At 40.8% G+C, this 23,349-nt stretch overlaps 1 protein-coding gene and 1 long non-coding RNA gene across 3 annotated transcripts in view; one reads left to right on the top strand and one right to left on the bottom strand.

Moving 5' to 3' along the window:
• Positions 1 to 21,972, bottom strand: part of EMCN (endomucin) — a 53,626-nt gene extending 31,654 nt beyond the window's left edge. The window contains exons 1-4 of one of the 2 annotated variants that reach the window (XM_066186312.1): positions 21,848 to 21,972; positions 4,827 to 4,895; positions 2,450 to 2,545; positions 1,942 to 2,052 (exon numbers count right to left, since the gene is read on the bottom strand). In XM_066186312.1, coding sequence (XP_066042409.1) covers positions 1,942 to 2,052; positions 2,450 to 2,531 — 193 coding nt within the window. In that variant the 5' untranslated portion in view covers positions 2,532 to 2,545; positions 4,827 to 4,895; positions 21,848 to 21,972. Of the gene's footprint in view, positions 1 to 1,941; positions 2,053 to 2,449; positions 2,546 to 4,826; positions 4,896 to 20,922; positions 21,446 to 21,847 lie in introns of those variants that run through there. The other variant, XM_066186311.1, reaches the window with a different exon arrangement.
• Positions 21,704 to 23,075, top strand: LOC136291340 (uncharacterized). The gene is made up of 2 exons (XR_010721498.1): positions 21,704 to 21,910; positions 22,212 to 23,075. It is a non-coding gene; the product is annotated as an uncharacterized lncRNA (long non-coding RNA).
• The last annotated feature ends 274 nt before the right edge of the window (positions 23,076 to 23,349 follow it).

The following is a 23,349-nucleotide window of genomic DNA, read 5'->3' as shown; positions in this document are numbered from 1 at the left end:
TGTCCCAACACCTCGTGCCTCGTCCCACTCCTTTCTGCTGAAGCCAAGGCTATGATTTTCTCGAAATGTAGACCAAAATTTTGTCTTTAAAAACCTACTAAAATTGGGTTTCACATACAGATATTTCTAAGTACTAGTTTTGCATTAAAAGATGATACAAATTTTTTTAATGCCGGGCATTTTCAATGTCCTGGACATGCTGTACCAGTTTTCCTTCTTATGAAGGGGATTGAGAGGCAGCAAACCCCTGCTTTTATGTTAATTTACCAAGCATTTCTAATACCACAAATTTGGGGCGGAGGAGGGCTTAGCTTAAATAATGAATTTTAAAACCAAATCACAACTCAAGCAGCTAGGGACTGAACTCTAGCTGGTGGGAAAAGAATGCAAGAAGAATGGAAAGGAAGCACGTTGCTGAAAGCTTCTTGCCCAGTCCCATCACACCTCCAGCACGAGTTTTTCAGCTCAGGGCAGTGGCTGGAGCTAAGCTGCACTGGCAGGCATGCCTTTCCTCATTAGCTTTCCTTACCCTGCCGGGAGCTCTACCTATCACCAAGGTTTAGTTCCAGGTGGCTGTGCTGCTCAGGTAGCCACAAGCCAGGAACCTCTGCCAAAGTGAAAGGAGCAGGAATTACATCCGTAGTGCAACGTGCCATGCTGCGGGCTTCTGACAGGCCTGCAGTGCCACAACTGCAAGTTTTAAGAGATTTTTGGGGCCTTTGGTATCACTTTGAGCAGGCTGTGCATTGGCCAGGGTGTGTGTTTTCTGTGACTCGTAGACAGTGGCATTTAAAAACCAAGCCAAAACCCCAAAGATTTTGGGCTGAGAATCAGACCACTCCTTACAAAACACACAGAGGGAAAGCTGCATCAGTAGAAAATGAAACCATGAAGCAAAAGGGGAATAGTTCTCCAGGAAACTTAGCAGGCTTGGGTCCATGAGGGGTGGCTTTAAAGGAAAATTTGCACCAAAAAGCATGCAGACTGCTTCAAAGGAGTACTTTTCAGACAAATAAGCCAAGGGAAGAGAAGTCACACTCTTACAATTTGTAACAGTTCAGCATGCTCTAAACATCAATTCTGAGTGTATTGGTGTACCACTGACTGCTGAGTTAAATATCTGGAGTATTTATTTTTTTAGTCAATTCAAATAAAAAAATTTGAGTGCTCCAAAGCTCTGTTCATCAGAAGACTGGAGCAAACATTTATGGTGCATATCACAGACAAGGGAGGCTGAATTTTATCTTAAGTTTATCTGACTTCCTTTGGAATGTTATTATACTTTTTAAAATTAACCCAGATACTTGCTGGATATGTGCGTTTGATTTTTTGTTGGGTTGGGCTTTTGTTTGGAGGTTTTGTGGGTTTTTTTGTTTGTATCGGGTTTTTTGTTTGTTTGTTTTGTGGGTCTTTTCATTATTACTTTTTTTTTCTAAAATCCAATCTGATATTCCAGGCCAACGCATGTTATTCTGAAGAATTATGGGAAATAAAAATATATCCTTAGATTGATGCAGAGTAATTAGTACCACCTCTCTTTCAGCACTATGATTTGCAATAATATGAAACACAATGCTTATTATGCTTATTACCACTCTGACCACATAATTTTTTTTTTTACATTTATTGAAAAAAAACCCAAACAAACAAAGAAGAAAGTAAAAAATTTAAACCCTTCCAAATACATCTCTCCCACTTACAAGGAGATGAACATCCTATGTAGTGGCTTCCGATCACCTCCATTACAAACTAAAGGTATAATATTTTTTACAGAGGATTTCAGGGCAAGCTTCATTAAAGATATCTAATATGGTAGGATGAATGGCTCTGCTTCCCCAAACCACCAAACTATTCTTTTTACCTCCTTTTACTGTTTTGCAGGGTTTTATGGAAATGTAGCATAGAATGACTCAGAAATGGCTCAATGAAGTCATCACTTACTGTTTGTTGTGGTGAGACTTGTACTTGCTGCTGCAGTCACTGCTGGTGGTTGTTTTGTAGTACTTTGTGTTGTTTGTGATGTAGTACTAGCCGAAGAAGAAGACGTGGGGCCTAACACAGGAAAGACATTCAATTTATTGCCTCAGTTTCGTAAACACACATAAAACACACCTACTGACCTGCTTGCAGACTAATTTTAAATTATCAAAAGGATATTTAATTGAAATTCAAGATCAACAGCAGCAGGGCCCCACTGACTGCAGGGAAGCCACTCCCTGTCCCACAGGTGGGTCATCCCACTGCAGACAAGCCAGTGATAATGCAGCTGGGAGGTGTAGCTTGGAGCTTCTTTTAAGCCTGACCAGAAGGAAGCTCCTGCACACACCTGTTAGGTTTCACCAAAGAGTACACTCCCTGTAAAACAAACTCCCAAACCAAGAGGCACTGCTGCCTAATTTACTCAATGACCACTAGAACAGCATCAATTAACTTGGAGATTTTCACTTACTGCTTGTGATGGTTTCAGTTGTAGCTCTGACTGCTGTTGTCAGCCCTGGTGCTGCCAGTGTCGTTGTTTGTGAAATTGTCATAGTCACAGGTTCCACTATTGCAAGAAAGGCATCCACATCATTATGGATTTATTTTATCATGCCTAAATAAACATCACATTCCTCTAGCCCTGTTCTCTTACCAAGGCAGTGAATTTCTGTTTAAAGGTTGGCCCTCACAGAGCTTTATTACCCACACATTTTGAATGAGGATTCAAAGTACATATGGTTGGTTTCAGAGGGGAGGTTTGGCCTGTGAACAATCTGCAATTGCCTACTGAAAGGTAGCAATTGTACTTTTCAGCCAGCCCCTAAAGGAGAAGCTCATGATCTTTGGGGGTTAACAGAAGTGCTTGGTTTGACTTCCAAGGGAAGAAGCAAGGGGAACAGAGCCTGGTGTGGATGGATGGGTTCCCTGTGCTGCTGGACTGCCCCTCTGAGCAGCATTTTGCTGCATACCTGCCTAGTAGGAGGAGGGATGTAAAATCTCCATAAAGAAGTGTAACTCATGGGAACACAGCTTATAGATCACAGGAAAAGAGCTGAAGGGGAACAGACTCTACCAGACTTTGGGCAATTTTTTCCTGTCCTTGCCCACCTTGAGACATGTTTGAGTCTTCTTCATTGACCAGCCTTCCCAGACCTTCTTCCTCAGCACCCAGACTTCGGGGGGAAAAAGAGCACCCAGCAGGCCCTCCTCTTTGGAGTATAGTAAAGCTTAGGACATTGTGGATGATGATATGAATAGTATTCTCTAGTAAATGATATTCCTTGGGGTGAACTCAGTGCCCCTTGTAAGGTGACTTCTAGTTCTGTCCTCAAGAGGAGTGAGACTTGGATGCTGAGGGGAGGGGAAAGGGCTCCTGCAAGCAGCAGGGATCCCTTCCCAGCCACTGCTGGTATGGAAAGATGGGAGCAGAGTTGCCCAAACATCACTAGAGCAATACAAGGTTTACATCACCTTGTCTTGCTGTGCCTGAATGGTGTACGGCAGGTCCCATGTATCCCTGGCATTTGCTCAAAGGAATGGATTTACCAAATTAAAGCCAGGGAATCTGGACTAAAAAACTCCATAACTAATCAGTTTAAGAGTCCAGTTTTCAATTCCATGATCTAATGTAAACAGGAAGTACTACTGTCAGCTACAGAGGCTCAGCTAAATACCTGACAACTACTACCTCTCCCTACATACTACCTCTTCTAGCATTTTAATGGATGGCATTTGTGAAAGAATAGGAATAAATCATTACACCCCATGAGAGTTTCTCTCATATGACTTAAGTACTTCTAAATGCAATGTTCACACTGGAACTTTTGAAATATAACTTATACTTTCTTTCTCTGCTTTCAGTTTTCTGACTGTTCACCTAGAACAGCAATGCCTCAAGGAATGGGCCTCCTTGTTCCACACTCACAAATTGCCTTAATCTCATACTGGCTTTTTAATTCTTTTCTCATAGCAGCATAAATACCAACATCGCTTTTCCTTCCATGACAAAAAGCTGCAAGAAAAATTTCAGTGAAACTTTCAAAGAGTTAATTCACTGTGAGGTGTTGGGTGTTTCTGAAGTGTCTTTTGAACAGACATAAACATCAGGGGTTTTGAGAAGTGCATAAAAGAACTGCAACACAATTTGAATAGGTCTAAATCTTCTGCTGTAACAAACACAATACACTCATATTGAAATACAGTTGCATTTTATCCTCCTCCATTACTAGCATTTCTAGTGTATACTTCATAATCTCAGTGCTTTCAGCAGACTCATTAGTATCCCCAGTAATCAAAAAATAGAATACTGTGTCCATGTTTTCTTCTCTCACATGTATAACTTATTAGATGCAGCAGTTTTCAATATTCAGACTAATAAAGGAGTTCACATGATCAAAATATGGTCAATATTTATTTTTCATGCATTTTCATAACGAAGCTGCACAATAAAGAAAACTGAACATAAAAGTCAAAGATGTAGACCAGAATCACAGGCTTTTAACATCTGAAGCAGGTTTTCTCTGTTAAGTCCTCTTGAACTGGGAGTGTTTGGTTGTTTATTAATCTCTTATCTCACTTGAACCACTCCTTGAGAGCATAGGAACTCAGAGAACCTTTTTCACCTGAAACAAAAAGTGTAGCTTGCTCAAATTAACTGTCTCCATATGAAGATACTTCAATCCTTTCTTTGCAACAGAGTTTCAGAAGAGATTCAGAGAAATACATTGCTCAATGATCATCCTCTATGAAATAATTCACCTAATTGCTCCCAGAAGTTGGAAAAGCTGAAAGCTAGAAAGACAACAGGATCTTCAGAACACCAGATAACAGCAAATTGGAAGTCTTACCAGCTTTTGATGTTACTGCAGAAGTGGTTGGCTTAACAGTAGTGGCAATAGTGGTTTGAATGCCATTTTCTGAAAGAAACACAGAAAGAATTGTATCACTTCTGCACCTTCCAGATCTATTTAGCACTACATAGTCATCAGAGCAGAGAGCAGCAGGGATCTTCCTGGAAAATCAAGTTCAGAAGCTTATTGGCAGAAGCAACCAAATCATATAACTCTGCTACCAACATTTTCAAGCTATAGCCTAAATCTCTTTCTTGCCCTGACTGCTGTAATGGAGAGCATCTGCTGCTGCCTTCCACCTTGGACTGCATGCTCTTTTCCCACTGGTTTCTCACAGACTAGTTGGGAGGGGGGAAATGGAGACAGTTAAAGTGGTTTTTGCTATCTCCTCCTCTTCTTGAATACAACCACAGCTTCTCTGAGTCTTCAGGGTGGAGGATTAACTAAAATAACTGGCCACAGAAGTAAGCAGCCCTTCTCCTGCCTTGAAGTAACAAAATTTTACTAGCTCCCTGGCTAGTACAAACACTTCAGGGAGGCTTTTCAGCATCACCTTGATCCCTAAATGTGAGAGGAAGAGAATTCCCAGAGCATGGCTCTAGAAGCACCACATTAGAATACTGACTTGCCCCATTGCCCTCAATGCAGTGCTCCAGCTATTGGGGTTTTATTGCCAGTAAATGATGCCAGTCTTAAAAAGTCATTAGTAGGTGGCTCTTCAATATTACAAAACAAATAAATCATCCAAAAAAGAAACTTCAACAAACGAAAAGCTAAATAATTTCCGTCTCTAGTTACTGTGTTGCAAGGTTGTAACATCATAACTCAGAAAGTGTTTTGGCTTCAAACAAGATTTTCAATCTTATTGCTGAGGTGTTCATATTTTTCTACTAAAAGATGTTAAGGGATGTTGAAAGGGGTGAAAAAGCTGCACTGACTCAGAAACAGGCATCTCTGAGCCATTTTAGACTGCTGTGAGACAAGTATGGGTACATTTGTGGAGGAATAGATCAACTCTGCAACTGAATGGGAGAGGAAAATGGCACAGGCTAATCCCCATGTGCTGTCAAGTTTGAAGCGTGACATCCTGTCAGGCTGCATTAGCATGCTGTAATACAGACATGCTAAACTGAGTCAGGACAGCATGTCAGTATTCTTCTGTGACTCCATTCATGGTAATATCTGCTGGCATTCTCTCTTTTTTTGGCTACAGGGCAGAACAGTCAGTTTTGTTCCCTTTGCTCAGTGTACTGCACTCTGATTAACATTTCACGAGCACCACCAGAAGCCAGCAAGAGCCACAGATCTAACCTGGAAAAAAAAATAATAAATAATACAATTGCAGGGGCTCTGCAGAAAAGTATAAAGGTCTAACCACATGAGCCCTTACAACTCCCCTCCAAGCAGTGTGTTTTCAGCCTTCTTGGCAGCTGCATGTTCTGAATGGGTCTCAGCCCCTTCCCAGTGAGCCCCTTTCTTGGGCATATTTTCTAGCTATGCTGTTGCCTCCATAATGCCTTGTCATAGCACATGCTGGCCCAGTCTGACATGGGCATATCCTACATAAAATTAAATGAGTCCCCTATGGGCCTGCTGCTCCCCCGGCTCTACTCCCCAGAACACGTGGACACAGTCACACCATGCACAGACTCGTGCACACTGCATTAGAAATACAGGTTTTCTTACCATTTGGTTACCCAGTCAGAGTAATGCTTCGTAGCCCACACTTGAAATACTTGGAAAACAAATTTTATCCAGAGAAACCTAAAGGCAATCTTGTTTCCCTAAACGGTGAGCATTTTTCCATCTCTTCATTCTCATTATGTGCTGCTTAGAAAGCTCCTGTAATCCCCCACACCACAAGGCCACAGCACTAGAACAGAATGTTTTTTCAACAGTGCCTACATTTCATATGGTTTTGTTTTAACATATCTCAGTAGCTACCATGTCTGTAATGCCAGCTAAATGTACTAGCTGGCCAATCAGCTCGTTCCCAAACTCACTCTTCCAAAACTCTTCCTCTAACTCAGCATGACTTTGTAGGAGGCTCATTGCAATACTTAGATTATTCATCCTTTAAAGGTGTTCCATTTAATAACCGTGTTGATAGGCCAAGGTTTCTTTAAAACTAAAAAGTAATGTGAGTATAAGTCACAGTTTTATTATGACTCACTATTTGTTGATTTTATCACGGCTTAGAGATACACTAAGGTAAAATCAATTAACAGAGTACAATAGAGTGTTATGAATTAAGTGTTTTCTTAAAATGGTGAATAATTAAGTATACTTTAAAAATAAGTTGAAAACACCATGCAAAAATGTTTAAAACTTGACAGGATTGTGGGGGGGAACTGTTTGATTAAAAGATATGATAGAACTAGCACCTTATTATGCTCTTATTTGCAATGTTAAATTGTAACTAAGAAGAATCCTATGGGAGATAAAAGCAAGAGATCAAAAAATGATAAAGAAAAGATTTTTCACCATTAGAGACTGCTGACAGACAGAGAGGGACAGGAATCTCTCTTTTTCTGCTCATGGCAAGTTGGCTGCAGCCTCAGACGATGGACAACTAAGTAAAGTTACAATTGCCTGTTTTTTCACCAAATTGGAATGCAGTGATCCCTTTGACATGAGAGCACATGAATGTACTCTGATGTAGGAGAAGCCAAAATCTACTCAGCGATTGTTCCCACACAGAAACCACTGCCGTTTGCTGTGTTTTCTGGCAATAGACCCGGCTAAAGAAACATAGACGACCTGTGATGCAGCACCCTTGTGTCTGGAGAACACAGGTGGAGCTAAAAGGCTCTCAGACTCAACACTGTGCTGAGTAAAGGGGGGATGCTGGTGGTGGTAAGATCCAAAACGAAAAAAAACCCAGACCAACAAACATGTCTTAAAGCAGATAATAAGGCAAGAAGAAATCCAGACTGGAAGAAACATAACAAGAGAGGAAGAAGAAAAGGGCAGAAAGGTCTAGAGTCAGTAAGACAGGGAGACAGGGAAAAATATGAAGGAATTAATAAGAGATCCAAGAACATGTGACATATGGCCACAAAACCAAACTGAAAAGAGATTAATTGTTGTGGCTTGTTTGGTTCTTTTTTTCAGAATTTCCATTTGTTGTCTTTTCTAGGTTGGATTTAAACAGTATATTTCTTCTAAAATGAAAGCATTGGTCTCCAGATTTCTAAATGGATGAACTGAAACACTGAACTTACTTTCTTCTTATAAATTCCGAAGGACTCCTTGAATTTAGACAAGACTGACCTATGGCCACAATTGTCCTCAGACTGCAACTTTTGATGTAGGCTTCAGTCTGTAAGACCTGAGCTTGAAGTTCTCATAACCTTTTTTCTCTCTCTCATATTTTTTTTACCTTTACACTGAAAAGATACAAAGGTTCTGATCATGTGTTAATTATTGCAATAACCGGCACCTTAATTAGGTGCCGGTTATTGCAATAATCAGGACAGAAAAAAAAAGGAACGATTGCGTGTTATTACATTAGTACTTCTGTTTATACCCTACAGGATACCACAGGTCACAAACCACAAAGTTCAAAACACCACATCAAACAGATAATACAAAAGCAAATGCCAAAGCAAAAGCATTTTTAAAGATTAATATATTGTTCAACATATATATTGATTATATTCATTACACAAATTACTGAATTTAAGTGCTGTCTTTCTTTGAAAAGAAGTTATTTTTATGAAGAAGTCACTACTGTTACAGATAACAAGTGGAATGGCCAGTTTGACATTTCTTTCACTTGACATTGCACTAGCTAGACAAAACCATATGGCTAAATTCCTTTCATTCAGACAAACACTTGGTCCAGCTTTAGAAGCGCGTTAAGAAGGATGTGGATTCCTGGAGGTGGGGAGTTAGCAGAGAACCATAAAAATAATCAGGAGTCTAGAGAAAAGGATGAAAATTTTGTGAAGAATTGCAAAAATTGCATTTGTTCAGCCTAGAGAGGGAACGATTAATAGAAGGCACAAGAACAGCAGTCAGTAGGTGAGGAGCTGCAGCCAAGACAAAGAAATAAACTTATGTCCACTGAAGTTTTAACGAGAGGTAATGGACAAGGGAAATTTGGACTATAAACTCTGCAGGTATTTCAATGCCTGTGTCAAACTGTTGGCATAACAGCCAAAAGCTGGTGTCTTAACCATTTTGCTGATGAGGGTGTAATGTATTCCCACTCAAAACCTGACCAGTGCTCTATAGGCTGTACCTGGGAACAATTACCACAGAGGTGTCCTGAGGAAACCTGCACATGATAATTCCTAGCTTCAAGGTTATAAAGCAGAAGCTATAGGTGTGTATATTATGTTTGTCTATTATGTATTATCACAGAATCACAGAATGGTTTGGCTTGGAAAGGATCTAAAAGATCATCTAGGACCAACCTCCCTGCTGTTGGCAGGGACATCTTCCACTAGAGCAGTTTGCTCAGAGCTCATCCAGTCTCGTCTTGAACACTTCCAAGGAAAAAGCATCCACAGCTTCCCTGGGCAGCCTGTTCCAGTACCTCACCACCCTAACTAATTCTACTCTAATTCTAGTAAAAAATTTCTTCCTAATATCTAATCTAAACCTAGTCACTTTCAGGATGTTATATTATGGTTTTTTGTGTGACCCTGGGCCTTTGCAACTACACACAAGTCATGGAAAAGCCAAAGTTGGTTTTTTGACTTCTGTTTTTCCACACCATCAGGAATAAATATTGATCTCTTTCTAGCCCATGATAACTCTTCCAGCCCTCATGACCATGAAAGAGCCTCCTATACTCACTGTTCCTGCAGTACCCATGTAAAGACTGCATAGTTCATTAAAAAAAAAAATAGAAATTGTCCTTTTTTGAGAAAGTGATAGCTGCCCTTGTAAGAAAATATGATCTGGGATCTGGGTACTGATCTGGGAACTCAGAGTTCCCAAGAAATAGCTGCTGCCTGACAACATACACAACTAATTTACTCTTACCTTGGAGCTCTGTTGTCTGTTGTGTTTTCTCTTTCATTTAATGCTGCTTCATCTCTACATTCTCTTATCTGATCTTTCCCCATACCCAGTACAGTCCTTGCACTTCTCCCGTTTCTGTTTTCACTACTCATTTGTCTTTCTTTCCAGTGTAGGACCATTTACCCTAAACCTTGAGATAAATTTATTTTTTTTTCTTTTGTAGTGCATTTTGTGTTAAGGTTCATAGATTGTCCAAAGAACAAAATACAGATGTACTGTTAGAAGAGGTTTAAGTGCAATTTTAACAGTGTTGTTTGAAAACATCAACTCCTTTCTTCTATTCAAAGATCAAAAATATAAAATCTATTAATGAAACACTCCAGAAATATTCTTTTAGAAGAAAAGGAATACCCTCCCTCAGATTTTTTTTCAGAAAGAATTAATTTTATAGAAGTAATACTGTTTCTAGTGCATTTAATCAGTAAGGACTTGCACTTAAGATTTCCTTGTATAATCATATAAACTAGATTTCAAATGGAAACCATGGTTCTGATGTAATCCTGTGAATGGCCAAAGCTGACAACAGCTGACACAGCAGATCAGTGTGTAGTGAAAGGTATTAAATTAAACAAAGCCATTTGCAAACTTCATGAATTTGAATTAAACTCAAAAAACCCCACAACCTTCATGTTTTCATATTTCTTTAGTATGCAAAGCAATACTCAGAGTGTGGCATGCCTCACACACACATTCAGATGTGCCTGAAACAGGACCTGCACACAACCACTCAGGCTGCGACAGCCCCTGTTGAAAGGAAAGCTGTGTCCCCAGCAACAGCCTCATGCTGGGTCACTGCCACTTTGCTATCATCAAAAGTCAGAACTGCAAAGTGTTCTTCCAGACTGGTCTCACAATGGTTTTGCACTGCTGCAAAACCTCTTAATGCAGCCTCCTGCAACATAAGCCATTTCCCACCTCAGGATTTTCTCCGCTGTGAAATTCTCACATTGGCAGCTGGAAGGACAATGCAGCCCCTGAACAAAGTTACACTGGCCATGTTGAAGGTGAACCCCTGCAAGGTGTATTTTGATACTACAGGAAATACTAAAACCATAAGGTAGGGAGAAAGGCCACATCCTTTGCTGCCTGATGCCAACTAGCTGGAAGTCTGTGATTCCTGCTGCCTAGGAGGTGGGAAACCACCTCCGGTCTGCCAAGCTGTTACCTTCCTTTCAGTCACGTCTCTCTTCAGCAACAAACCAAAAACATACTATACAAATCCTACATGTGGAGATCTTACATTTAAGGTCAACTTTCTACTTCTTCTCTGTAGCTGCTGGTCCTGGTTTGCAGCCTGGTGTCACACGACAGAGACAGCCTGCTGCAAAAGAGTGGGAAAAACTTACAGGCATGAGCACAGGGGAAGACACAAAGGCAGGCAGAAGAAGCTTCTGAGCCAGCGACACATAACGCTTTTCCTGCAAAAGGCAAAACCATCTGAAAACAAGTGGAAGAGATGGACATTGGAGAAGGGAGAACATAAATGTAAAGCCCTGAAGCTGGAGAAAGAGACAGGGACAGGGCTCCTGCATGGCATGGGAACTGGTAGCAGCAACTGGGGCAATGTGGGATTTGGTTTCTGCAGAGGAAACATAAACTGGGCGGACTGTAGGCAGCTGGCAGCAAGAGCTGAGGGGAGGAAGGAAAGGGAGGTAGCTGCCACAATTTTTCCAGCAGGGAACAGAGAGAAGGCAGGAAATGCAACTTTGGTGCCAGCACTGCCCCAGAGCTCCTCCTGCTCACCCAGGCGTGGGGCTAACATGACCCAATACTAGCAGAGAGCTGCTGGGAGTTACCAATCCCCAGGCAAAAGGCTCCCACAAAACCTGCTCACAGCACCCAGCAAACTGCTCCTGCTTAGGGACCTGCTGCACAGAGAAATACTGACAAGGCAGCTGCCAAGGAACAGCCCCAGCCAACATGGCTGTAGGTTGTCGAGGGCTCCCCTCCTCGAAACGTTAATGAGAAATGTTGGATGAGTGCCCCCGTGTTCCTGAGCATTTGAAACAACACAAGCACAGCATGATTTGCCTCTCTGCATGTGTGGATGTAGAAATCTGGACACTTAAATAGCCAGTTTTAAGGGTCATTTTTATTGCCTTAGAAGAAATGCAAACTCCCTATCAAAGGCTTTTAATCACAAGCTTTCTCAGCGTGCCTTCTGCTCACGTGAAGCTTGGTGGATCTCTCTATTACTGCGTACTACAGAGGGATGAGTACATTGTTTGCACTCCATAGAACAATAAATGCGCTCAGCATGCCCATCAGCACTCCAGCCTGCCTTGAATGAAGGCTGCAAGCTCTGTACTTCTCTTTATTTAAACCTGTTAAAATTATTTAATAGGTTTTATTAAACCCTTTAAAGCTATTTAAACCTGGTGATTGCCACCCTTTGATTGTTATATATTTGTTTGTCCATGTGTAAGATAAAAGGTTGGAGTTTCTAAGGACCATATTATAGAACAGAAAATGAACTGCCAGACCCCCCCCCCCCCCCATCCTTGTGTTATTCAAGCTAAATAAATTAGAAAAATGTCCTTCGTGGGGGCAGTTTTATATAGAAAGCTTTATACATATTGTGCATTATTGAGCAGAAGAAGAAAAAGAAATGAAGGAGAGCCCCTTTCCTTGCAACAGGAAGGAATAAGAGTGTTAGTGCAAGTCACCCCCACCCAGAAGGCAGAGAGAAAACTGTGATGCTTACAACGCTTTTTCCTTAACATGCTCTTCACAAGCCTATTTTTGTTTCCCATGAAAGAGCACGTTTGGGTAGGGCAGATAGAAAACAGCCAGGGCGGAAGCTGAGCCCGGGTCAGTCAGTAGCTCTCCTTTTCAATCTGCTGCAGAAGTTAGGAAAGTCATATAGCTCTGTGCTATGTTTGTGACCCAAGTGCATCCCCAGCAGCATGACTAATTGTATAATTCAGGAAAGGGTCACTGCAGTGTCTGCTATGATGTATTTATTTTTAGAACATCCGGGATCAGCCTAGACACTCATTGTAGCCACACCCGCCCATGCCACTCTGTTCCTGACAAAGCTCTGAAAGCCTCTGGAACATCAAAAAGCAGTTCCTGTCAGAAAAGTCTGTGGAAACACTGTAAATTTCTTCTATAATTAATGTAACTCCATGCTCAATGGTCCATTGAGACTCTCTTCATCTTTTCCACCCTGCCTAGAACAAAGGTTAAATGCTACAGAATTTCCCAAAGGGAAGGCCTGAAATGGGCTATGCAAGCCCTGAGTGCAGTACAGTCTCACTGGAGTTATTTTACATGCAAGGGTGAAGGGTAGACTTGGAAAATATCTCATTTCTCTAACTGGCACATACAGCTGATGAAGACCTCTTCATCTCTATCTTGCCAAGCTGATGGAATACTCATGTGATTCTGAATTTCTACCAATCTGATACAACTGCTAAGATCAGATACAAAACTGAAACACTTCTTACAAGCCCTATGTAACGAAGCATTCTTATTTAAAAACCAAAGCTATTACTACAAAGAGCACTTGAAACAGAGTGTCAGCACTGAGGACGTAGCCTGTCAAAGAGCAGTGGGAACTCCTGCATTAGCCACGCTGGCTCCCACTCTGAGAAACAGCTTCCTAGTGGAACAGAGTGGCCCACATTCAGGATGCTCAGGCCTGTCAAAATCCCAGCTCCAGTCAGTGCACTGGGAAGACATGGGGGGCTGGGAGCTCATCCCATTATGCTGGTGAACAGCTGTAGACATCCCTTGTACTTTTATTGGCAATTAGAGCAATTGTATTCCCCATGACAATTGCAACTATTACAATTACAGTCGTGAATAAGCTGTTCCATTCCTCCACAAACCTTTCTGCTCTTCTTCAAACTTTCCTCCCATGAATGATCAATCCCCACTTTTCACTTCACATATGGAAACAGTAGTTTCTGCCAGCTCTTGGAAATGCAAGGTGAAAGCAATTAGGGAAGAAGCAGACAGTGCATTACAAGAAAGCATCTCTAAGCCAGTAAGATAAATTGTGCACTAGTTCACCTAAATTCAAGAGCATTAAGACATGCCGGCCACATGACTCCATTAGCACAGGGAATGGCTTGCAAAAATAGTGGAATCCTCCAGAGCCGTTTGAACTAGACAGGATAAAATGTGCAGAGAACCAAAAAACCACCATGCACTGGGAGGGTTTTTTACCTCTAGTATGTGTACCATGTCCTTCCCTTGCACATCTCAGGGACCGGGTTATTTGGCATAGATCTTGAGTAAGTCCTTTTGTTTTTCCCATGTGGGAAACTACTGAGTTGTTGCAAGCCCAACAGTTTCTTAAATACATTTGCTATCTTCTGAATTACAGCAAATATATTTATAAACTACTCTTATAAGAAAAAAGCCTTCCTAAAGAGAACCTAAAATTGCTCTGCTGGAAGAGTTTTTCTGGACAGTCAGCCTTTGGTGTAGCTACAGCTCCCAAGCGTTATGTGGTGTGAGTCAAAACAGAGGACACCCAGACTCCATCTGGACTCCATAGGATGTCCAGAAAGCTCCATAATTCAGAGAATTCAGTAGTTTTCAGAAACAGATTTTAACAGTCCTGTGCAAGAATGAGTAACAACAATGGAATTGCACACTGGTGCCAAACATTTCCTTCAATACACCACACATTTCTGACTTTATGAACATCTGTAGGAGGTAGGGGCAGATAAAGTTTGACAACTTGGCAGGAGTTCCAGAGTGTCTAGAATTCCTGCACATTTGTGGATTTTGTGGACTTTGAATGACCATGGAAGCATTGGCCATGTATCATGTCAAAAGCTGCCCTCTCTACTGGACATGAGACCAGGATTTTGGGTGTAAAACATTTAAATTTCACATTTCTTTGCAGAGTAATCATCACCCATTTTTGCATTTTGTCAAGAAATATTTGGTAATATTTCTGCTTCTGTAATCTTTGAATGAGTTTGCAAACTCCTATATTTACATCTATATTGTTATGATATATAACCCAGGCTGAGATGAGGAGGAATTTTATTTCCATCTCTCTAGGAAAGATGATTTCAGGTTATCCTCATGATGGGATAGATAACACCCATATAATAATGTTTAGAGGGTTATCAACACTGGATTTCAAATAAAACCTTCTACACAATGTTAAGCATGAGAAAAAGTAGGAAAAGCGGTAAAAAATTAAGGAATATATGGGGTTCTGATCAATTCAAGTAATTAATATGCAATGGAAAGACATCTCAACAAATAAGTATTTTACAGAGGAAAATAATGCAAATTGGCCAGGAAGGTTAGTAAATCTCCTGGCATTGTCTTCCTCAGAGCAACAAAAATCCAAAGCTTTTGCCATTCTTATCAGCTGTTGTTTCAATACCCGAATTTCTCAAGCCCAAAACCAACATTTATCACCTGCTAAAGATTATGAAAGAAGAAATCTGCAGGAAGCATAAACATCTCATTGATTGATTTAACCCTAAAGTTACACTGACACTCCTCAAATCAAGTACCACACTGAGAAATCATACCATTAGGAGTAATTGAATGTGCTTTTTAGAATGATTATTTATCTTGTAGAAACCTTCAGACAGCAAGGTTGGTGTAGTGCTCCTATCCCAGCAAAACACATAATTTTGTCAGAGTGATAAGGCAGAATGGTTACAGCAGATAAATGTGATGCAAAATTATGTGCCACTTGCTCTGTGGTCTCAGAAACCTGAGAGGCATTGCTATCTACAACATGCAGCTAACACCCAGAAGCACCTTACTGCCATTGAAAAAAAAACAAAAAGGGATTCAAAATTGTTGTAAAACTACTCTACTGAACTACTGATAAACAGGATAGAATTTGTACTTGTACCAAAGGCAAGCATCCACTTTCCACATAAAAGCAGTCAGAAAATCCTTGCCCTGCTCCGAGTTTGAAACATAACCTTTGGAACATCAACTAGTTAGTCTGGCTTGAAAGGGGTTGTTGGCTACTCTGACTGCTGAGAAAAAAAGTATTTTGAAATTAATTTGGACCCTTCCTGACCAGCCTCTAGTACATGTGTGGGTGGCAGCAGAGAGCTTCCTACCCCTTCCTACAACACCCCAGCAGATGACACTCGCTGAATTTTATTCCAAGTCATCATGTCAGCAAGTGATCATCAGCTCAGTCTTCTCACACAGGGAGGTAGGGCCAGAAGGCACAGTGGGGAGATAACATCACATTAAATTGTGTCAAACCTCTTTTCCTATTGCAGGTAGCTCTGGCTGTTACTACATGCCACTGTTAGGGCATCCAAGGATCCACTTGCACAAGAGGAGTGCCAAGGTATTGCTACCTGATATGTTAGCTGTTGGAACAATGACAGTGACTTGCAGGGCAGGACATGGTGCAAATCAGGGCTCTGACCCTTCTGTTTTAAAGGGAAATCAATTTTAATAGAGAAACCCATTTTTAGAGTGCTAGTTGAAACCAAAAGTAGATGTTTTCCTAAAGGAGCCAGGTCTTTAATTCTTGTCTTGTATTTGGAAATAACACCTGCTACACAGACAAATCCAACTTTGTCTCTCTGTTTACAGAGCTGCAAAACAAACCCATTAAGGAATCTTCCCTGAGCTTCTGCAGCAAAAATTACAAACAACACCATCCTCTCCCCCTTTCATAAGAGCCATAAATAAAAAGTACGGCTTTCAATGAGATTTTACTAATTTTACATGTTGAACTTAGTCTGGCTATCAAATAGTACCAGTTAAAACCACTCCCATCCCAAGGTTAAGAGTTTCTTAAAGATTATTTTCAATTTTTACTTTTGCAGTACAAAATACAGTAGAAAAAATAATAAAAGTTCAAGTGCTTTAGCAGGTTTTTCCCCACAGGACTCAGATGAATAAATAATCTGAGTCCAAATTCTAGGTACTTTCCTATTTAGGAAAAAAACCCCACAAAACCAAACCAAACCAGATCTCAGCAGATCTTTTTTCCTAATTTATAAACCAGTAAAGAATAATAAGAACTCTAGGTTTGAATACAGAAAAAAACAGTCAGCTAAAGAAAAGAGAAAACATTCTGGTAAATTTTCAGAAGAGACAACCAATTTTTGGGCATGTTATACAGCTTTATGTGTTCCCAGGTTTGGAGCTGAGTGCTGTAGGCAACGTGCCCTTCATATTCAGTTTCCATTTATTTTGGCTGTAAATCATAACCAAGCAGGTATCAGGCCATCTGCTTCTATCCTCAGTAAATGCAGTAAACTTGCTTTCAGCTTTGGGGATGCAACATGCAGTTTTCTTCTGTCCAGTAATAAATACACCTTTAAAGTCCATTAGGCAAAAACTGTCCCAATATGCAAAGGATCTAATGAACTAAAGGAATGTGGCAGCAGGGGAAAAAGATGAACAAAAAAATCTGCACGGGAATAAAAATTCAATATTCCATTAAAGGCTATCATAAGGTCCAGCACTATAATTTGATTTTTGACAAAGCTAGTCTTGGCAAACTCCTAGAAACATTCAAAGCACCAAATGCAACTATTTTTTTTCCACAACAGGGAAATACTCAAGATATCCAAAGTTTTGGCTCAAACAAGTTAACGGTGTAAGAAAGTAATATCTAAAGCCTATTCACATTTCTCGAATTTCTAGAAATGAGACAATGATCCAGCTTTGACAGTCTGGGCCTTGCTGGTTGTCCAGAGAACAAACATGAATTATAACCCAGAGTGAGGTGAGACCATTCTAACAAGCTTTTACTGCTCAAAACAGTTTAGTTAGTATTTAATTTTAAAACTTAATTTTTAAAATACATGTAGGCTTGTGAGTGGAGAGCACAGAAGATGGAAAAGGAAAGGGCTATCTATCTCCTCTAATTTACATCAACAAGAGCAGCATTCAGACAGCTGCAAATGTGTGTAATCACTACAGGAGCCCTGTCTTAGTGGAACTTTTCTCAAGCCATCAGCCTGGGAGTCGGGATTAATCAGCTGTGCTGTAGGCTTAGGATGCTACACAGCATCCCCTTAATGAGGAAGGGGGCTGGGAAACTCGTATTTTAGGGCTGATCCACAGTGAAATGGAATAGCTCCAAATTACTTCAGAGGCATTTGGACCAAACTCTCAATGCCAAGATTTGCTCCTACCTTTCAAAAAAGAAAACCACCCTTGTTTCTTTGTGCCATCAACTTTGACAGAGCACTCGGATAGAGCTACTTCTGGCTGTCAGCAGGGGTCAGCAGCTGGGCGTTAATACCCCACCCCTGGACCTGTCCGACGCAAAGTGATTCATTCCAGCTCCTCTGCTCAGGTGCACAACCTGGACACATCCAGCCCCATGCCAGGAGGAGCACAGCCCACTCTCCTCTGCCATCATTTCTGCAAGAAGCCAGCCTGGGAGCTGTGTGAGAAGGATGCAGTGCTGTGCTACCAGCACTTTGGGGAGAATGTTTGCTGTGCCGTGCAGCCACAGCCATGCTGTATTCCAAGATCAAGGCAAAAGAAGATGCAACATCTAAGCACTTACATTATAAGCACAAGCCAAGGCTTCTCCTCTCATCTTTAGAAGAAAAAAAGTTCACCTTTACACATTTTTAAAAGTAATTACATCCTAAGGCAGACTCAAGAGCATTCATATTTGATTACTATAATTTGACACTGTATTTTTTGACACATTTCAGTGCAGCCTGCTTAAAGCTGAAAATGCTATGAACCAACCTAGAAAGCATTTTTATTCAAGCTACATTTTGGAACAGATAAGAATAAAGGGCAATATGCCAGGAGAACTGAACACCTTGAGATGAGCATGAAGGAATTCCTGTTTTAAGCACGTAATTTAACTCCCAGAGGGTTGAGAAAAGTCTAGGTAGAAGGAACAAGTTGTCAGGGGGCTATCAACTGAGCCTCCAGTGATGTGCTGGCATAGGGTAGACTCCACCAAAACATGAGGGGCTTTTGAGGAAGAAAGATCCCAAGACAAGTTAGAAAATTGCATAGAAAAGCACTATGAGCATACAGCTGAAGACAAAGCATGAAACTTGGAAGCCCCACAGGAGATCAGGTATGTTCTTTACTAACCACAGTGGAAATGTCATAGTCCTCTTCTACATGATATACAAAAGATACACGGACAAACACCTTGTGTGTGGTACAGGAAAAAGTTGGAAGCCCACACATTTGTCTTTGTGAGCTTTGAAGGCAAACTACTCCAAAACCTGGGGGAGGGAGTATTAAAACACCAGGGTGTGATTTGACCTTCTCTAAAGATTACTGATCATAATTTTAAAATACTAAAAACAGCTGCAGAAAAGTCTTGTTGCTATCACCAATGCTCAAAAAAGGGAGAAGGAGCACAAGGGACACTGGTGTGAGTCTCCTCACCATCACTTCCCAGCTGCAGATTACATGATTCTGCTGTTACTGCCCAGATGACCAGTGCTTTTAGGGATCCCAAAAAGTGAAAATCCAAATACTTTGGTCCAGCTTTGCACAACAGACAATAAAACCACTTCTGTCTTAACAGGTTGATGCATGGGGCTGCTTGAAGCAAGCTTGACCAGAGCATGTAACTTTACTTTGACAAGGTAGACAAAACATACTCCAAATTTCCCCATAAATGTTCTTCATTTTCTAATGTGAATTTGCAAAAAGAATTTCACTACTACATCTACCTTGCAATTAAGTGTTTAAAAATGCTTTTTTTTCTGTTTATACAGAACCAAAATTGTTCAGAACAAACGTATCCTATATAAAATCTGCTTATTCACTGTCATCGGTTCTGCTATGTTCATATCACGCAGAGGAGGGAAAATCCTTTTTTAAGAAAAGACTGTACAAAATTAGCAGGATTCCTCCCACCTTTGCATGTTGCTTTCCGGTAAGCTTTATGGACTGTTGTGTTAAATATGCTCTTTTTGATGCAACTCCACTTTGCTTTTCAGAAATTGTGAAATTAAAGCTTTGACAATGACAGGAAGACTATTTTTACTAGGAGTAGCAGACAGAGAATAAATAGCACTTCAACACAGGGTTTTGGGACTTGTACTTACTTAACACGATTTTAAAAGCAGTTCCTTCTGTGGCACAGGCTTATTTTCAATCTCCTTTATTGATCTGCTTTCCTAACAGCAATGAGCCCAAGCAATAGCATAAGATACACCACAAAAGACTAGATTTCAACACATAACCTGAGCAAAAGTTGATTGACTTCGTTTAGATCAGTTAATCTAGTATTATCAAATTTTTAAGTTCTGGTCAATAGATCCTTTTCAGGCAATTTATAGGCATTTGTGGAAGTTTTAGCCCAGAGAGACGGGAAATGAAAGTACAGATAAAAGGCAGCTTTTACTTCAAATGTATCTCTTGACAAAGGTGATGATAGACTCTGGCCCTTGTTGCAGTTTCTTCCACTCTTTCAGGTTTTACTAGTTAATTTCATTCTAAAATCATGATTTTTCAAGCTGAAGAATAATGAAAACATCAGTTCAGTGACTACCTAAACACCAACAGTTTTATTAAATCTGTGCATTTAAGAACCAAATCTAAAAGATATTGTACCCAGTAACCACCATGGCCCGTAGGATTGCACTCTTCATTATCTGACACTTGATAAATGTTGTAAGCCCTTATATCTTTGGGGCCAAAACTAAGATCATTTCTGAGAGACACTCTTGGCCAAACTTACTGCTGGCATAGTGCCAGGGAAATCTATCAGGATGGATCTAATTTCCAAGAGCAAAAATTGCAAAATCTTTCAGTCATTTCAATTCCCCCCTTAAAGCCATCTTTGCAAAAAATGCTTTAACATGTAGAAGAAAAACAGAACTGAAAACTTTTGTAAATACACCTCTGCTTTTGACTCCTCTCAGATTTAGGAGCTTCATGACACCTAGAAAGAAAGCTGTCACAAAAATACAATGGCAGGAAAGTTTTTCACAGAACACATATAACTCAAATGCCAGTTAGTACCTTCTCCTCCAACACACAGTCTTTCAATCACTGCAGTAGAAATGAAAAAAAGTACCCAGCAAGTGACAGCTGAGCTTTTGTTCACAAACCACTCAAGAGATGTGACAAGTCTATCCAAAAAAGCCAAAGAACTTACCTCCTACAGTGCAAACACAGAGTACAGCAAGGAAAAAGAAGGCAGTCCCCAGAAGCTTCATGGTTGGTGGTAGTGATGGTAGTTCTGTCAGTTCTCCCTTATGCAGCTGGGCAGGGAGTGCTCTCTCACTCTGAGGCAGGCCTTAATTACTCCATGGAAAAAGGTATGTGGTGACTGTGCCTGGTCACTGCCCATTCCTGCTTATTTTAGGGACTTCGATAAAGAACAAGAGGAAACACAACATACTCCCTCTGGGAGTTCAGTACAGAGGAGATTTATTGTTTCAGTCCTTACAGGAACTCCTTTTCTTTGGCAGTGAACCATGTTTTTGTTAATACGTTATTTTGTTCTTCTTCAGTCACGAGGTCAGGAAGGTTTTTGAACAGAGGTAAATCTTTCCTTAGGATATGCTATACATCACCAGCTTTCATACTGGAGCTTGGGATACTTTAAAAGTACGTGTTTGTGAGCAGTGAGTGAGCCCAGGTAGTGGGGGACAACACAGCCAAGAAGAAGCAAAACAAGAAACAAGAGCCCTCATCTGGCTCTTTTCTGGGCTGTGTAAAGTAGCCTTGGGGAAAATCACAGCTGCTTCATGTTAAAGGTAGTGAGTCTCCCTGAGAGAGCTGCCATCCTGCAACCAACAGGATGCAAGGGCCACCAGAATAGGAAGTGGCTCCAACAAGGCGCCCCAGCAGCGAGAGGCTCTGGGCTGTGCAGTTAGAGTTGGGGTGGGGGGTTTTCCTTTAAAATTTGTCTTTTTTTTTTTTTTTTTTTTTTTTAATTTATTTTATTTTATTTGGAAAGTTGCAACTAGCCATAACTGTATCTGCTCCACTAGTAATGGAAAAGGTTTTTTATTATTCTGTTTAGGAACTTGCTGTGCCATGGGATGAGAGTACAAACCCCAAAGCAAGCCTCTTACCTGAACTGTCTAATCAGCCAGCACAGATTCTCTCTCTTCTCCTCAGGACACTGCAATATTTTGGTATCTCCCCTTCTCACAGCAATTTCTCCAACTTCCGTGGAAGAAACCTAAGCAGAGCTGTAGAGTTAAAGGCTATCAAAACATGATCTTGTAATAGTCCTGTGCTCTGCACCTTAATGATTCAAGGCAGCTGAGGGCGATTAATCACAAACCTTCAACCACAATGAGAATGAAGTGCAGTATGTTTGATCTTCTCCCTCTTTGTCAGCTCTCAGGAAAAACTAACCTCATAAACAGCCTGAATAATTAAATAGTCAACTCTACTTATTTCAGTAATTAACATTTTTTTTCTTCATGACAGGTTCCAAATATGAGGAGAAATTATGGAATGGCTTCACATGCATGAACTCCAAAAAGCTAATCCACAGTGCTTCCAGCTACAGTGCTGTTATATCCATGGGATGAGGAAAATGGTAGCAGCCTGGCATTGTGTGAGGAATCATAGAATTCTATGGAACCATAAAACTGTTAAGGGGTGAAAAGACCTTTAAGATCATTGCGCCCAACCACTAACCCAACACTGCCAAGTCCACCACTAAACCCTGTCCCGAAGTGCCACACCTACACATCTTTTGAATATCTCCAGGAATGATGAATCAACTGCTTCCCTGGGCAGTCTGTTCCAATGTTTGAGAACCCTTTCTGTGAAGAAATCTTTCTTATATCCAGCCTGAACCTCCCCAATACAACTTGAGGCCACTTCCTCTTGTCCTATTTCTTGTTAATTGGGAGAAGACTGACCCAACTTTTGTTTAAAGAAATTACATTGCTACATCTTAGGACTGTGACACATCCTCTGCAGGGGACAGAAGCTGGTGCTCAACAAAAATCTGATGGTAGACAATGAATTTCTGGCACTTCATTTGGACAAACTTGGATATTTAAACCCATGAGAGATGCAAACATGTAAGTTCTCCATAGCTGGACTGTGTTCTCAGCATTACTGAAAAGGATCCCACAGAAATAAAAACTTGACTCAGAAAGTGGTGGGCCACACAGTGACACTTTTGCCAAGTTCATCAGAGCATATGGCAGGGAGTTGCGCCAGTGCTCTGTTTTTGTGCTTGTTTTCTGCTGACGTAGGACCTAAAGTTAGACTGGGCTAGGAAAGCAATAACTACTGCAGCAGAAAGCCTTCAATAAAGATGACAAATCTGAACACAGAGAGTGAATTCATCCCAGGTTAGTACTGTTCCTAATGCAATAAGAAGGACTCTAACCTTTTATTGCCACCTGAAATGTTAATGCTGAAGAAGGATACAGAAAGAGATATTATTTAATTGACTGAAATGAAATCTCTGCAAGATCTAAGAGGCATGAAGGCATGAGGACAGCATCCTTTCCTCGGGTTTTGAGACCCAGAGAAACTATCTGAATGCCCAGATGAGTAACGGTTTGCTGTTTATCTGAACAGCAGCACCCCAAGGAGTTGATGCAGC

Source organism: Chamaea fasciata, unplaced genomic scaffold, assembly GCF_029207755.1.
Source record: "Chamaea fasciata isolate MVZ Bird 193981 ecotype frontalis unplaced genomic scaffold, bChaFas1.0.hap1 SCAF_6, whole genome shotgun sequence".
NCBI classification, from domain to species: Eukaryota; Metazoa; Chordata; class Aves; order Passeriformes; family Sylviidae; genus Chamaea; species Chamaea fasciata.
The sequence above is the reverse complement of the archived record's forward strand: the minus strand, read 5'-3'. Positions and strand labels throughout refer to the sequence as shown.